The 16,012-nt window shown below is 40.7% G+C and overlaps 1 protein-coding gene across 1 annotated transcript; it reads left to right on the top strand.

Moving 5' to 3' along the window:
- On the top strand, positions 1-1,355 carry LOC132465243 (uncharacterized). The gene is made up of 4 exons (XM_060062067.1): positions 1-60; positions 134-189; positions 274-462; positions 636-1,355. The coding sequence occupies exons 1-4, from the start codon at positions 38-40 to the stop codon at positions 1,217-1,219; spliced, it is 852 nt and encodes a 283-aa protein (XP_059918050.1). The 5' UTR covers positions 1-37; the 3' UTR covers positions 1,220-1,355.
- Positions 1,356-16,012: the final 14,657 nt, after the last annotated feature.

A 16,012-nucleotide genomic window follows, 5' to 3' on the forward strand; every position in this document is an offset into this window, starting at 1 on the left:
CCCTTTAGGAAGAATGTGCTAAATTCCATTTGGAACCATGGCAGCATTTCTAATTACATGGTAAGCGAGGAGGATTTAGCAATGTTTCATGATTAATAATGTTTTTGTTTTTTTAACATTTGTTCCGTTTTAGTGTCATCATCCAAGCAGTCCTGCTTTGGGATATCGAATGTAGACCTCTTAAAAATGGTATGTATATTATTAAAGTGTAGCTTTTTGTTTAAATTCACTTTAATGTGTTCACATGTGTGGCTGATCTTTGCTTATGTTTAGGCCCCATGTATAAAGCTGGGTCCACTGGCGGTGGCTCTTATAAAGCGCCAGGAGTCTACCAGTCTGAGGTAGAGGTAAACCCTGGCTATGGAGGTACCAGTTCCCAGTCTGGCCATGGATACCAGGATGGGTCTGCTATGGCTCCTCCTCCTGGATATGTCCCAGATTCCAAACATGGAGCATCTCAAGGTAACCTTGAACGAATAATACAAATATGCAAGCGTACTCCTGTTAGCAATGTTAAATGAATTGTAAAATTAAAAAGCATTTTGGTTTTGAGCTCTATGAAAGACTAAGGTTTTATCCATGGGTTCACACTCACGGCTACCTTGTATTCATTTTTTCATTTTTTTACTTTCTAGATGGCTCCTGGGTTATGTCTCCTATCACCTTCTCCGGAGGGCAAGGTGGTTCATCCACCAGTAATGGCAGCCCATCTGCTTTACCTCCTCCCCCAGAGTCCTTCCCAGGAGAGCTGCTCCAGGTTGAGGCCACGAACGAGAAAGGTGCCTACGAGTCTGAGACCCAGGAAAAAGGCACCCCTCCATGGGCTGCCAGCGCCCCTCAACTAGGAGCCTCCATGCCCAGTGCCTTTTCCCGGGGGTCTTTCTTTCCTTTCAATATGAGGTTCCTCAGAGGCCAGTACCTTACAGGAACCTACACTGACTACACCAGTAGCTTGGAGAATGGCAGAGATGACTCGCAGGAGAACCACTACATCGTTTATGACTCTCCTCGCAGCAGCAGTGAGCAGCAGCAGCAGTGGGAGGGGCAACAGCAGCAGCAGCAGTGGGAGGGGCAACAGCAGGAGTGGGACAGCGTGCAACCAGTGTGGCAGCAGCAGCAGCAGGGAGCCTCTCCTCAGAGCGTCCAGATGGCCAGTCTGGGAATGCCATCAGGATATGGACAACAAGCCCAGAGCTTTCCCACTAGGTATTACCAGTAGCCTACCGCTAGGCAGCAAGTATCAGGGGGAAAGCCCTCGGTGAGTGCTGTATATGGAGGGTACAAGGGATGGAAGTGAACCCTTGATCATTAACATGTTGTCGGTTTGGTCAATAAAATTACAAATGTAACTTCCATGTATTGTGTACTGCTTGACTTGATTTTACTAGCGACAACATTCAGCACACACACGTCTACAACAAGAGAGCATTTGTACCTAATTTTGCGGACTACCATGATCCATAGCCGCATGATTAAGGGTTAATTGCAGGTATAGAGCTCGTAAGTCGCCATTGCTCATGGGACCTACCTATGAGACTGAAAAAAATGAATGAGAAAGTAATTATTTTCTGATCAAGTCTTTATATGCCCCGGATTACACATGTTTGTGGATTTAAATGAAAAATGTTCATGCCAAAAAAACTAGAATTTAGGAGTTTGATACGGTTAGTTTTGTGTAGGGCGCTTTGTGGAATACAACCGCTGCTCTCGACGCGTATGATATACGTCACCACCACACCACTCGCAAACAGATCCCGCAGTTGGAACATGGCAGTCTTTGGTGCACTTTACCACCTTTCAAGGAGAGCACAAAAGCCTTGATCGAGGTGAACGTTTTTTTTTTTTTTTTGCCTATGTCGATCTCATACTTGATGTAAGGCATACTTTATTTTTTACTAGCCTTTATATTTGCTCCTCCAAAAGCAGCTTTAACCATCAGCAGGCCAGCACCCCGAAAGCCCTGTGGCCTGTGCAGCGACACAAAACCAGGTGCTTCGGAGCACTGGTCGCTGGTCAGGTGCTCGAAAAATTAGCTGAATTACCTCCAGGTGCGGTGTCTTGGACTCTGCATGATCCCTTTCCCAGTGGCCAGACAATTGTCACCTGTTGGAGTCCATCTGTAAATCTCTAGAAAGATCAGGCTTTTTCAGGGGTTCATTCCTCCCAGGCCAAGTATGTACCCGCATGGGGTGGGTACATAGAATTTAGGCTGGTTTGAAAAAACATTGAGTTTGCATTCAGGTGTTTATTGTGCTCAGGCATTGGCATTTTACTTGCCTATTTTGTGTATTAATGTCATCTCATTGAAGACCCATTTTCTGCTGCTGTCTGTTCTTTACACAGACCTTGTGTGTTTTGTGTGTCTGAAAGATGTTCATAGTCAAGGTTTTATTAAGGTGTGTATTTGCCATTGCAAAAATATATGGTTAATCCGTTTTCTGGCAATATGCGTTTTGGGCTGGCTGAAGATGATTAGACGGTTTTTAGGCGGAAATTGGCCAATCCGATCTGGCAACAGTTTTACCTGAATAAACCACGTGTACCTGGCCAAAAACAACGATACCACAGAAGAGACGACCTATAAAAAACAACAGTGTTACCCCCTTTATGTTTTTATTCATGACGACCAATAAAAAACAACAGTGCCTCCCTTATGTTTTTATTCATGACGACCAATAAAAAACAACAGTGCCTCCCTTATGTTTTTATTCATGACGACCAATAAAAAACAACAGTGTTACCCCTTATGTTTTTTTTCATGACGACCAATAAAAAAAGGAACAGTGTTACCCCTTATGTTTTTTTTCATGACGACCAATAAAAAAAGGAACAGTGTTACCCCTTATGTTTTTTTTCGTGACTACCAAAGAAAAACGACAGTGTCACCCCTCATGTTTCGTTTTTTATTGGTCGTCATGAAAAAAAACATAAGGGGTAACACTGTCGTTTTTTATTGGTCGTCATGAAAAAAAACAACAGTGTTACCCCTTGTTTTTTTTCTTGATGACTGATAAAAAACGACAGTGTTACCCCTTATATTTTATTTGACAAAGACAACAGTGTTACCCCTTATGTTTTTTTTCATGACGACCAATAAAAAACAACAGTGTTACCCCTTATGTTTTCTTTCATGACGACCAATAAAAAACAACAGTGGTACCCCTTATGTTTCCTTTCATGACGACCAATAAAAAACAACAGTGTTACCCCTTATGGTTTTTTTCATGACGACCAAAGAAAAACGACAGTGTTATTGGTCGTCATGAAAAAAAACATAAGGGGTAAGACTGCTGTTTTTTATTGGTCGTCATGAAATAAACATAAGGGGTAACACTGTCGATATTTATCAAATAAAACATAGGGGGTAACACTGTTGTTTTTCTTTGGTCGTCATGAAAAAAAACACAAGGGGTAACACTGTCGTTTTTTATTGGTCGTCATGAAAAAAAACGACAGTGTTACCCCTTATATTTTATTTGACAAAGACAACCGTGTTATCCCTTATGTTTTTTTTCATGACGACCAATAAAAAACAACAGTGTTACCCCTTATGTTTTCTTTCATGACGACCAATAAAAAACAACAATGTTACCCCTTATGTTTTTTTTCATGACGACCAATAAAAAAAGGAACAGTGTTACCCCTTATGTTTTTTTTCATGACGACCAATAAAAAAAAAAAAACATTTGATAAAAACGACAGTGTTACCCCTTGTGTTTTTTTTCATGACGACCAAAGAAAAACAACAGTGTCACCCCCTATGTTTTATTTGATAAATATCGACAGTGTTTTCCCCTTATATTTATTTCATGACAGCCGATAAAAAACGACAGTTACCCCTCATGTTTTTTCCATGTCGACCAATAAAAAACAACAGTGGCACCCCTGTCAACTTTTTTGCAGGGATCGGAACATGAGCTGATTAGAGTGTTAACCTCCGAACTTAACAATGCACCATCGTGACACCATTTAAAGTCATCACAAAGGTTATACTTGAATTTATAATTCGCATGAAATAGAGATAAGAAACTTCCAACAGATGTCATCAACCGGACTTGAACCCCGGTCTCCAGGGGCTTAGGCAGAGTGCACCCCACTGCACCACTGAGACGATGATAATACACAAAAATCAATCATCATTAAAGAGGATATACATGACATTACACAAATGTATGTGTGTATTTCAATTATTTCCCTTTTTTTTTTTTTCAAGACGACAAATAATAAACAACAGTGTTACCCCTTATGTTTTTTTTCATGACGACCAAAAAAAACAACAGTGTTACCACCTTTATGTTTTTTTTCATGACGACCAATAAAAAACAACAGTGTTACCCCTTATGTTTTCTTTCATGACGACCAATAAAAAACAACAGTGTTACCCCTTATAGTTTTTTTCATGACGACCAAAGAAAAATGACAGTGTCACCCCCTATGTTTTATTTGATAAATATCGACAGTGTTTTCCCCTTATATTTATTTCATGACGGCCGATAAAAAACGACGGAGTTACCCCTCATGTTTTTTCCATGTTGACCAATAAAAAAAGACAATGGCACCCCGGTTGACGTTTTTGCAGGGATCGGAACATGAGCTGTTTAGAGTGTTAACCTCCGAACTTAACAATGCACCATCAAGATACCAGTTAAAGTCATCACAAAGGTTATACTTGACTTTATAATTCGCATGAAATAGAGAAAAAAAACTACCAACAGAGGTCATCAACCGGACTTGAACCCCGGTCACAAGGGGGTTAGGCAGGGTGCACCCCACTGCACCACTGAGGCGATGACAATATACAATAATCAATTATCAAAAAAGAGGATATACATGACATTAAAATGCATGTGTGTATTTCTATTATTTCCCTAATGTTTTTTTTTCAAGGCGACAAATAATAAACAACAGTGTTACCCCTTATGTTTTTTTTCATGACGACCAAAAAAAACAACAGTGTTACCCCCTTTATGTTTTTTTTCATGACGACCAATAAAAAACAACATGGGTACCCCTTATGTTTTTTTTCATGACGACCAATAAAAAACAACAATGTTACCCCTTATGTTTTTTTTCATGACGACCAATAAAAAAAGGAACAGTGTTACCCCTTATGTTTTTTTTCATGACGACCAATAAAAAAAAAAAAACATTTGATAAAAACGAAAGTGTTACCCCTTATGTTTTTTTTCATGACGACCAATAAAAAACAACAGTGTTACCCCTTACGTTTTTTTCATGACGACCAAAGGTGTTACCACCTTTGGTCGTAACACCATGACATAAAGGTGTTACCACCTTTATGTTTTTTTTCATGACGACCAATAAAAAACAACAGTGTTACCCCTTACGTTTTTTTCATGACGACCAATAAAAAACGACAGTGTTACCCCTTAGGTTTTTTTTCATGACGACCAATAAAAAGCAACAGTGTTACCCCTTTTATGTTTTTTTTCATGACGACCAATAAAAAACAACATGGTTACCCCTTATGTTTTTTTTCATGACGACCAATAAAAACCAACAATGTTACCCCTTATGTTTTTTTTCATGACGACCAATAAAAAAAGGAACAGTGTTACCCCTTATGTTTTTTTTCATGACGAGCAATAAAAAAAGGAACAGTGTTACCCCTTATGGTTTTTTTCGTGACTACCAAAGAAAAACGACAGTGTCACCCCTCATGTTTCATTTGATAAAAATGACAGTGTTACACTGTCGTTTTTTTATTGACCGTCATGAAAAAAACATAAGGGGTAACACTGTCGTTTTTATTGGTCGTAATGAAAAAAAACATAAGGGGTAAGACTGCTGTTTTTTATTGGTCGTCATGAAATAAACATAAGGGATAACACTGTCGATATTTATCAAATAAAACATAGGGGGTAACACTGTTGTTTTTCTTTGGTCGTCATGAAAAAAACCACAAGGGGTAACACTGTCGTTTTTTATTGGTCGTCATGAAAAAAAACGACAGTGTTACCCCTTGTTTTTTTCATGATGACTGATAAAAAACGACAGTGTTACCCCTTATGTTTTTTTTCAAGATGACAAATAATAAACAACAGTGTTACCCCTTATGTTTTTTTTCATGACGACCAAAAAAAACAACAGTGTTACCCCTTATGTTTTTTTTCATGACGACCAATAAAAAACAACAGTGTTACCCCTTACGTTTTTTTCATGACGACCAATAAAAAACGACATTGTTACCCCTTAGGTTTTTTTTCATGACGACCAATAAAAAAAAACAGTGTTACCCCTTTTATGTTTTTTTTCATGACGACCAATAAAAAACAACATGGTTACCCCTTATCTTTTTATTTGACAAAGACAACAGTGTTACCCCTTATGTTTTTTTTCATGACGACCAATAAAAAACAACAGTGTTACCCCTTATGTTTTCTTTCATGACGACCAATAAAAAACAACAGTGTTACCCCTTATGTTTCCTTTCATGACGACCAATAAAAAACAACAGTGTTACCCCTTATGGTTTTTTTCACATGACGACCAAAGAAAAACGACAGTGTTACCCCTTATGTTTCATTTGATAAAAACGACAATGTTAGCCCTCATGTTTCATTTGATGAAAAAACGACAGTGTTACCCCTTGTGTTTTTTTTCATGACGACCAAAGAAAAAGAACAGTGTCACCCCCTATGTTTTATTTGATAAATATCGACAGTGTTTTCCCCTTATATTTATTTCATGACGGCCCATAAAAAACAACAGAGTTACCCCTCATGTTTTTTCCATGTTGACCAATAAAAAACGACAGTGGCACCCCTGTCGATATTTTTGCAGGGATCGGAACATGAGCTGTTTAGAGTGTTAACCTCCGAACTTAACAATGCACCATCAAGACACCGGTTAAAGTCATCACAAAGGTTATACTTGACTTTATAATTCGCATGAAATAGAGAAAAGAAACTTCCAAAAGAGGTCATCAACCGGACTTGAACCCCTGTCTCCAGGGGGTTAGGCAGAGTATACCCCACTGCACCACTGAGGCGATAACAATTAACATTAATCAATCATCAATAAAGAGGATATACATGACATTAAAATGTATGTGTGTATTTCTATTATTTCCCTTATGTTTTTTTTCATGACGACCAAAAAAAACAACAGTGTTACCCCCTTTATGTTTTTTTTCATGACGACCAATAAAAAACAACATGGTTACCCCTTATGTTTTTTTTCATGACGACCAATAAAAAACAACAATGTTACCCCTTATGTTTTTTTTCATGACGACCAATAAAAAAAGGAACAGTGTTATGTTTTTTTTCATGACGACCAATAAAAAAAGGAACAGTGTTACCCCTTATGGTTTTTTTCGTGACAACTAAAGAAAAACGACAGTTTCGCCCCTCATGTTTCATTTGATAAAAACGACAGTGTTACACTGTCGTTTTTTATTGGTCGTCATGAAAAAAAACATAAGGGGTAACTCTGTCGTTTTTATTGGTCGTAATGAAAAAAAACATAAGGGGTAAGACTGCTGTTTTTTATTGGTCGTCATGAAATAAACATAAGGGATAACACTGTCGATATTTATCAAATAAAACATAGGGGGTAACACTGTTGTTTTTCTTTGGTCGTCATGAAAAAAACCACAAGGGGTAACACTGTCGTTTTTTATTGGTCGTCATGAAAAAAAACGACAGTGTTACCCCTTATGTTTTTTTTCATGACGACCAATAAAAAACAACAGTGTTACCCCTCATGTTTTTTTTCAAGATGACAAATAATAAACAACAGTGTTACCCCTTATGTTTTTTTTCATGACGACCAAAAAAAACAACAGTGTTACCCCTTATGTTTTTTTTCATGACGACCAATAAAAAACAACAGTGTTACCCCTTACGTTTTTTTCATGACGACCAATAAAAAACGACATTGTTACCCCTTAGGTTTTTTTTCGTGACGACCAATAAAAAAAAACAGTGTTACCCCTTTTATGTTTTTTTTCATGACGACCAATAAAAAATAACATGGTTACCCCTTATGTTTTCTTTCATGACGACCAATAAAAAACAACAGTGTTACCCCTTATGTTTCCTTTCATGACGACCAATAAAAAACAACAGTGTTACCCCTTATGGTTTTTTTCACATGACGACCAAAGAAAAACGACAGTGTTACCCCTTATGTTTCATTTGATAAAAACGACAATGTTAGCCCTCATGTTTCATTTGATAAAAACGACAGTGTTACCCCTTGTGTTTTTTTTCATGACGACCAAAGAAAAAGAACAGTGTCACCCCCTATGTTTTATTTGATAAATATCGACAGTGTTTTCCCCTTATATTTATTTCATGACGGCCCATAAAAAACAACAGAGTTACCCCTCATGTTTTTTCCATGTTGACCAATAAAAAACGACAGTGGCACCCCTGTCGATGTTTTTGCAGGGATCGGAACATGAGCTGTTTAGAGTGTTAACCTCCGAACTTAACAATGCACCATCAAGACACCGGTTAAAGTCATCACAAAGGTTATACTTGACTTTATAATTTGCATGAAATAGAGAAAAGAAACTTCCAACAGAGGTCATCAACCGGACTTGAACCCCTGTCTCCAGGGGGTTAGGCTGAGTATACCCCACTGCACCACTGAGGCGATGACAATTAACATTAATCAATCATCAATAAAGAGGATATACATGACATTAAAATGTATGTGTGTATTTCTATTATTTCCCTTATGTTTTTTTTCATGACGACCAAAAAAAACAACAGTGTTACCCCCTTTATGTTTTTTTTCATGACGACCAATAAAAAACAACATGGTTACCCCTTATGTTTTTTTTCATGACGACCAATAAAAAAACAACAATGTTACCCCTTATGTCTTTTTTCATGACGACCAATAAAAAAAGGAACAGTGTTATGTTTTTTTTCATGACGACCAATAAAAAAAGGAACAGTGTTACCCCTTATGGTTTTTTTCGTGACTACCAAAGAAAAACGACAGTGTCACCCCTCATGTTTCATTTGATAAAAACGACAGTGTTACATTGTCGTTTTTTATTGGCCGTCATGAAAAAAAACATAAGGGGTAACTCTGTCGTTTTTATTGGTCGTAATGAAAAAAAACATAAGGGGTAAGACTGCTGTTTTTTATTGGTCGTCATGAAATAAACATAAGGGATAACACTGTCGATATTTTTCAAATAAAACATAGGGGGTAACACTGTTGTTTTTCTTTGGTCGTCATGAAAAAAACCACAAGGGGTAACACTGTCGTTTTTTATTGGTCGTCATGAAAAAAAACGACAGTGTTACCCCTTATGTTTTTTTTCATGACGACCAATAAAAAACAACAGTGTTACCCCTTATGTTTTTTTTCAAGATGACAAATAATAAACAACAGTGTTACCCCTGATGTTTTTTTTCATGAAGACCAAAAAAAACAACTGTGTTACCCCCTTTATGTTTTTTTTCATGACGACCAATAAAAAACAACAGTGTTACCCCTTATGTTTTTTTTCATGACGACCAATAAAAAACAACAGTGTTACCCCTTAAGTTTTTTTCATGACGACCAATAAAAAACGACATTGTTACCCCTTAGGTTTTTTTTCATGACGACCAATAAAAAAAAACAGTGTTACCCCTTTTATGTTTTTTTTCATGACGACCAATAAAAAACAACATGGTTACCCCTTATGTTTTTTTTCATGACGACCAATAAAAAACAACAATGTTACCCCTTATGTTTTTTTTCATGACGACCAATTAAAAAAGGAACAGTGTTACCCCTTATGTTTTTTCTCATGACGACCAATAAAAAACAACAGTGTTACCCCTTACGTTTTTTTCATGACGACCAATAAAAAACAACAGTGTTACCCCTTATGGTTTTTTTCATGACGACCAATAAAAAACAACAGTGTAACCCAGGGACGCGGGAAGTGGGGGTGCTTAGGGTGCTGCAGCGGCCCCTGGCTGTAACTGCAAGTGAGAAAGTTTTCTGAACAAATCAATACTTTTTTTTTGTTGTATAATTTTATCATACAACATGATTTTTCATTAAATTATTGACACCCACCCTTTTTATGATATTTATCATATTATCGGTACTATGCTGATTTTACATAAGCATGTTGGTGTTCAACATCTGTTGTAGTGAACATTCTAAAACTGGTGTAAAATGTTGCTGCCATATTAATAGACTTGAATGTTATCGTTTTGATTCTGGAATCCCGCACGTAAACTGGTTGGCAAAAAAAGAGCAAAGACGGGCGGTTCACTTGACGGAGAAATCGTCACCTTCCTCATATCAGACAACTCGTAAGTCTGGATGAAAATTAAGGCTTTCTATTATTGTCACTTTCCTTTGTAAACCTTTAGAAATAACCTCCTGAATCCTTGTTATAACGCTGTGTATAATCCCGGACCGCAACAGCTTGTCGGCATGTTGTTAGTGTGTGAAATTCAGCCCAGTATCAGCCGAGTTGACTCTAATTTCCACATTGTTTATTTGCTAACGTTTGTGAATAACAGTGGCTAGTTGGCAGAACTCTTTTTACACACCAGTAGAGTGTTTATCAGAGCGGATCCCTGAATGTGACGTCACCCCTCATCTCGTCTCTGTAAACAACGGATGTTGCGCAGCATTTATTATGACGTCATTATATAGATTCTCTCTCAGCACCCCCCCCTCGGACGGACTTCCAGCGTCCCTGTGTACTTGCTACATATTGAGGACCGGGTTGAAAGACCCACAAAGTGAGGACCAGCAGTTCTGGCTCACATTCAATCACAGAAATAAAAATTCTGGACTCTAGGTACCCCCCTTAACCCAAACACTGCCTTAGATAAATTGGAACACCAACTTTAAGAAAAAGTTTTTAACAAACAGATTGAGGACCAAGCACTCGGTTTGTTTTGACATTGACAATTGACATTGAAGCCAGCAAACTGTAAGCATAAGCCTAAGTCAGGGGTGCCCAACCTTTTTTGACCCAAGATCTACTTTACTTTTCAAGTAGCCAACCTCCCGAGATCTACCGGGGGGGGGGGAGGGGGGGAAGAAAGAGAGAGAGAGAGAGAGAGAGAGAGAGAGAGAGAGAGAGAGAGAGAGAGAGAGAGAGAGAGAGAGAGAGAGAGAGAGAGAGAGAGAGAGAGAGAGAGAGAGAGAGAGAGAGATTATGTGTTTAATTATATTAAACACATAATTTATGTATTTTCAACACTGGACTGGGCCTGTGAGTCAGAGTTCAGCAGTGGAGAATACTGTGGTGCATCTCTGCCTTCAGCTCAGCCTTAAGTGATGGCCCATCAAGGGGAGGGCCCCTCCCCCCCTGCACCTGGACTGCTGCTGCCTGACACATAATGTCATTAGTCAATCAGAAGTATGTAGATATCTTCCCGGTGGCGTAAGAGGGCGAACAAGGTGTCCTTCAACATCTACGCTTCCAGGCGATTGCAACGGTGCCACACATGACCATATTCCAACATGTTTAATGGTAGTAATTAGCTGTCGAAATTGGAGGCCTTAATCACTAATGACCAGCTATTGATTTGCTTCCCGATAAAGGTTTATGACAAATGACATGTGTTTTAGCATCTACACGTTGAGCTGAGTCCAATAACACCAAGCATGACACTCTAGCAAAACGGTACATGTATTTGACATGGTATACCTATGGTCTAGGACATGATCTCGGTGTGGCACAAGGTCAAGCTTGATCTCATTGGACTCAGCTCAACGTGTAGATGCTAAATAACATGTCATTTGTCAAAAGTCTCCATCGGGGAGCAAATCTATAGCTGATCAATATTGATTAAGGCCTCCAAAATCGACAGCTAATTACTACCCCGAAACATATTCAAATATGGTCATGTGTGGCACCGTTGCAATTGCCTCGAAACGTAGATGTCAAAGGACACCTTGTTTTCCCCGTTACGCCACCGGGAAGATATTTTTCATACTTCTATTGGATTGATGAACTATTTTAAGTCACCTCTGTTGCGTCAGGCAGCAGCACGTGCAGGGGGGGAGGGGCCCTGCACGTTAGCGATGTGCCCTCCCAAGTTTGCAACATTGTTGCGATTTCATAGCCGAGGTCAAGAGTCCACATTACGTTGGGAGGGGGGGAGGCCCCTCCCCTTGATGGTGCAGTACCGAAGAACGACCGTAGGTGGGTCAGAGAGCAAAAGTGTGTTAAAATACAGGAGTAAAAAACTAATTTTTGACCCAAAATGAGGACCTTTGAGAAAAACAGAGGACAGCATCTATATAGCCTTAGGAGGTGATTTCAATGAAGACAAACTGAGGACCGGCCAAAATGTCCTCACTTCCCAAAAAGGACCTCACTCTGTGGGTTAAAAACTTGCATCGGTCCTCACTATGTAGCAAAAACAAACACACACACACACACACACACACAAACACACAGCATGCTGGCAGCTGTGTCAGTCCTCATTCAAGCCATGTGACAGATCAGACACTCTATTGTCAGGAAGTGCTTTCATTGGCTGGCTGCAGACGCTGCTGTCAGCCAGTCAAATTATACTCCGAGAAATACGTACGGTTCCACTCTCGAGATTGATTCAAGATGAGATAGAAATGAGAAGAGGAGAACACACATTCACAGACAAACAGACACACACACACACACACACGCACATGCACACGCGCGCACACACACACACACACACACACACACACACACACACACACACACACACACACACACACACACACACACACACACACACACACACACACACACACACACACACACACACACACAGGTGTTCTCAAAAACACACCCTTTCAAGCACACATTACTTGGACAATAATTACTGCAATATCTTTTGAAAGAAAAAAGTCCTTCCAGAGTACAATAACGTGTGTCAGTGGGTCTCGTCTCGAAACACAGAATGCTCCCCAGCTGTCAACGACTCACTGTCAGGCGACGAGTGACACGCTTTTTATAGAGATCCTCAGTACACGCCCCCTTCCTTTTTTATTTCTCTCTGTTTTTATTATTCTCTCTCTCCTCCTCACTTCTGGACAATACAATCAATTCAACCTTGAATGAATCTCTGATAATTCATGGATTATCATATAAGTACAGGACAAAACTGAATTACCAACAGTAGTACTAGCAAGAAGTAGGATTAAACAGAAAAAGTGTACTGGATCCGAATTTCTCCCTTTAGTTTGATCCATCGTCTGCCGGTTGTTTCGCTCACCCTCGCCAACACGCAGAAGTGGTAACAGCCAAGATGGCCGACACCCCGCTGCAGAACGTGCCCTCGGATCCTAACCCGTCATCGCGGGGGTGCCCTGCTGCTCATCCAGACCCTCCGACCCGCTCTCTCACCAGCCCTGGTGGCCGAGGAACAGGAGGGACTGCCCTGGCCTCTGACTGCCTCCTGCAGCGATGGCTTCAGCGGCAGAGGGGATTTCCTGCTGGGAGCACCGCTCGGACCCTTTAAGGTATGATTAATTCCTCCGTCAAGACAGCGGCTAGTTCGGACGAGGATGATTCATTCTGCAATTAAGGATTATTTAGTTTACTTTTCTATAAAGCAACAGGCTACAATCAAACCTGAGGGATAGCATCGCCTCTGTTATTACAACTAGTGTTTGGGGTACTCTTGGCAATAAGTGCCAACTGATTTTGGTTCCCTGGCCTCAATGCGGCTACTCCTCTTAGCATTTATACAACATCTAGCTCTAGTCACAGGCGTCGTATTCTATAGACTCAGAGTCCCAGACTAATTAAAAGGAATTTCGATGTATTCATATTATTCATTGCATTTCCCTTTCCACCTGGAATGTAACAATACCAGATAGGAGGCTTTGTTTCCCAGTACCGGCGGCCCATAATGAGGCATAGAAAAAGGTAAAACAATACAATAGTCTCTGCCTTTTGTTAATGTTGCTCTGCTCCCAACGGTTGAGACACAATTCGCAGCCACAAGAGATCCCCTTCAGCGACCGTTCCACACAGACGTGATGCGGGTGTCAACACAGTCTAGTGCATGAACAGCCGCATCACTGACTTCCTGCGAGCATCGGTTCCTCGTCTCGTGTGCGTGCGTGCGCGGAGCACAAATCAAACCTGCAGGAGGATTTCCCAGACACGGAACACACTGGCTTTGTCCGTGTTTTTATATAAATAGATGAACTGACTCATCCAAGAATCACACCCTGGCTCTCTCTCTCTCTCTCAAGCTCTCCCTATCGGTCGACACCTCTCCCTCCCCCCCCCTCTCTCGCCCTTCTCCCTCCCCCCTAACTGTGATTTACACACATCCCGCCTCACACACAAAGGAGGGATGGTGTCACTATGGAAACAAGGAGATGGTACCTCTTGAGATGAGGGTTAAGACAACAATGTGGCATGAGAGCTGCAACACAAACAGCTTTAACTCTACCTCCCAATCTGCTGCCTTGAACCATCAAATGAGTAGTAGTCAGGCCTTTAACTTCCTTGGGTTGTGTTTGTGTGTGTTTGTGTGTGTGTGTGTGTGTGTGTGTGTGTGTGTGTGTGTGTGTGTGTGTGTGTGTGTGTGTGTGTGTGTGTGTGTGTGTGTGTGTGTGTGTTCATTTGTGAAGGCGTGCCTTCGGAATAACACATGCACAAATTCCTCTTAGAACTATGTGTATGTGTGTGTGTGTGTGTGTGTGTGTGTGTGTGTGTGTGTGTGTGTGTGTGTGTGTGTGTGTGTGTGTGATGTGTGTGCATGTCTGTGTGTGTATGCATGTGGGGATGCATGCATGAGTGGGTGTGCGTGAGTGCAGACCCCTACGTTTGTGTGTGTGGGTATGCATGTGTGGGTGTGAGTGCAAACCCCACCGTGTGTGTGTGCATACCCGTACGTTTGTGTGTGTGTGTGTGTGTGTGTGTGTGTGTGTGCGGGTGTGTCTCTGTGTAATTTGCACCACACATCTCTATAATAGGACTAATCCATTTGAATCCCAGCTGTCAGGGTCTCCTCAGCGTGATGAATGTGAGGCTGAATGAGTTGAGACGCACAGCTACACAGAGACACCGCAGCACCAGGTAAATATAGCTGTGTGTGTGTGTGTGTGTGTGTGTTCATGTGTGTGGCACGCACGGACTAACACACACGCACGTTTGTGTTTATTAAAGCTGTGCACCACCTGTTTTCCTACCTGTCCTCAAGGTTGCCTTGAGGCGGGGTAGGGGGGAGGATAGTGTTTAGTGGTTAGGGGTTTATAGTTAGTGGTAAGTGGTTAGTGGTGAGTGGTGAGTGGTTAAAGGTTAGTGGTTAATGGCTAGTAGTGGTTAATGCTGAGTGGTATGTGGTTTGTGGTTAATAGTTAGTGATTAGTGGTTAGTAGTGGTTAATGGTAAGTGGATAGTGGTTAGTGGGGAGTGGTTAGTGGTTGGTAGTGGTTAATGGTTAGTGGTTGGGGGGTTAGTGTACAGTGGTTTGTGGTTGGGGGAGCTCTAAGTAATCAGTAGCTGTAATCAGCACCATGGACAGAGACAGGCTCCTCTCTGCCTCACACCGTTCAGTGAGGGGCTGGATGATACAGGGGGCAGAGAGATGGGTGTCTGTGAGGATTCAGGTCGGATTCAGACACTACTGCTCACCCTGATGTGTTTTCCCCGTCGATTGCTGGGAAAGACATAGAGAGAACGTATTGAGCTTCTGGTAAAACACCTGCCAGATGCTGCAGGAATCTCAAGGTGGATAATTATCCAGTTTGATGAGTTTAACACACCAACATTGTGTGTCACAAACATCAAGCTTTCTATAGAAGAATTGTCTTTGATGAATTGAATAGAATTGAATTGAAAAGCTGTTGAAAACAGTGGCATCATGTGAAACAATGCAAAGGAAGGAACTGGAAGAAACAGAAAATAAAGGGTGAGAGATTGCAGAATGGTGCTGTATGGTGTGCACAAGTGTCTGGGGAGAAGGGGAGGGAGAGAGCTGGAGAGAGTGAGAGAGAGAGGTAGAGAGAGACAGAGAGGAGAGAGAGAAAGAGATAATGAGAGGGAGACAGAAGAGAG

The sequence above is a fragment of the Gadus macrocephalus genome, chromosome 9, assembly GCF_031168955.1.
Source record: "Gadus macrocephalus chromosome 9, ASM3116895v1".
Taxonomy (NCBI): domain Eukaryota; kingdom Metazoa; phylum Chordata; class Actinopteri; order Gadiformes; family Gadidae; genus Gadus; species Gadus macrocephalus.

Coding starts and splice junctions, on each gene's coding strand:
- LOC132465243 (XM_060062067.1), top strand. CDS start 38: ATGGCAGCATTTCTAATTACATG. Junction 61..133: donor GCAGCATTTCTAATTACATG/GTAAGCGAGGAG, acceptor GTTCCGTTTTAG/TGTCATCATCCAAGCAGTCC. Junction 190..273: donor ATGTAGACCTCTTAAAAATG/GTATGTATATTA, acceptor GCTTATGTTTAG/GCCCCATGTATAAAGCTGGG.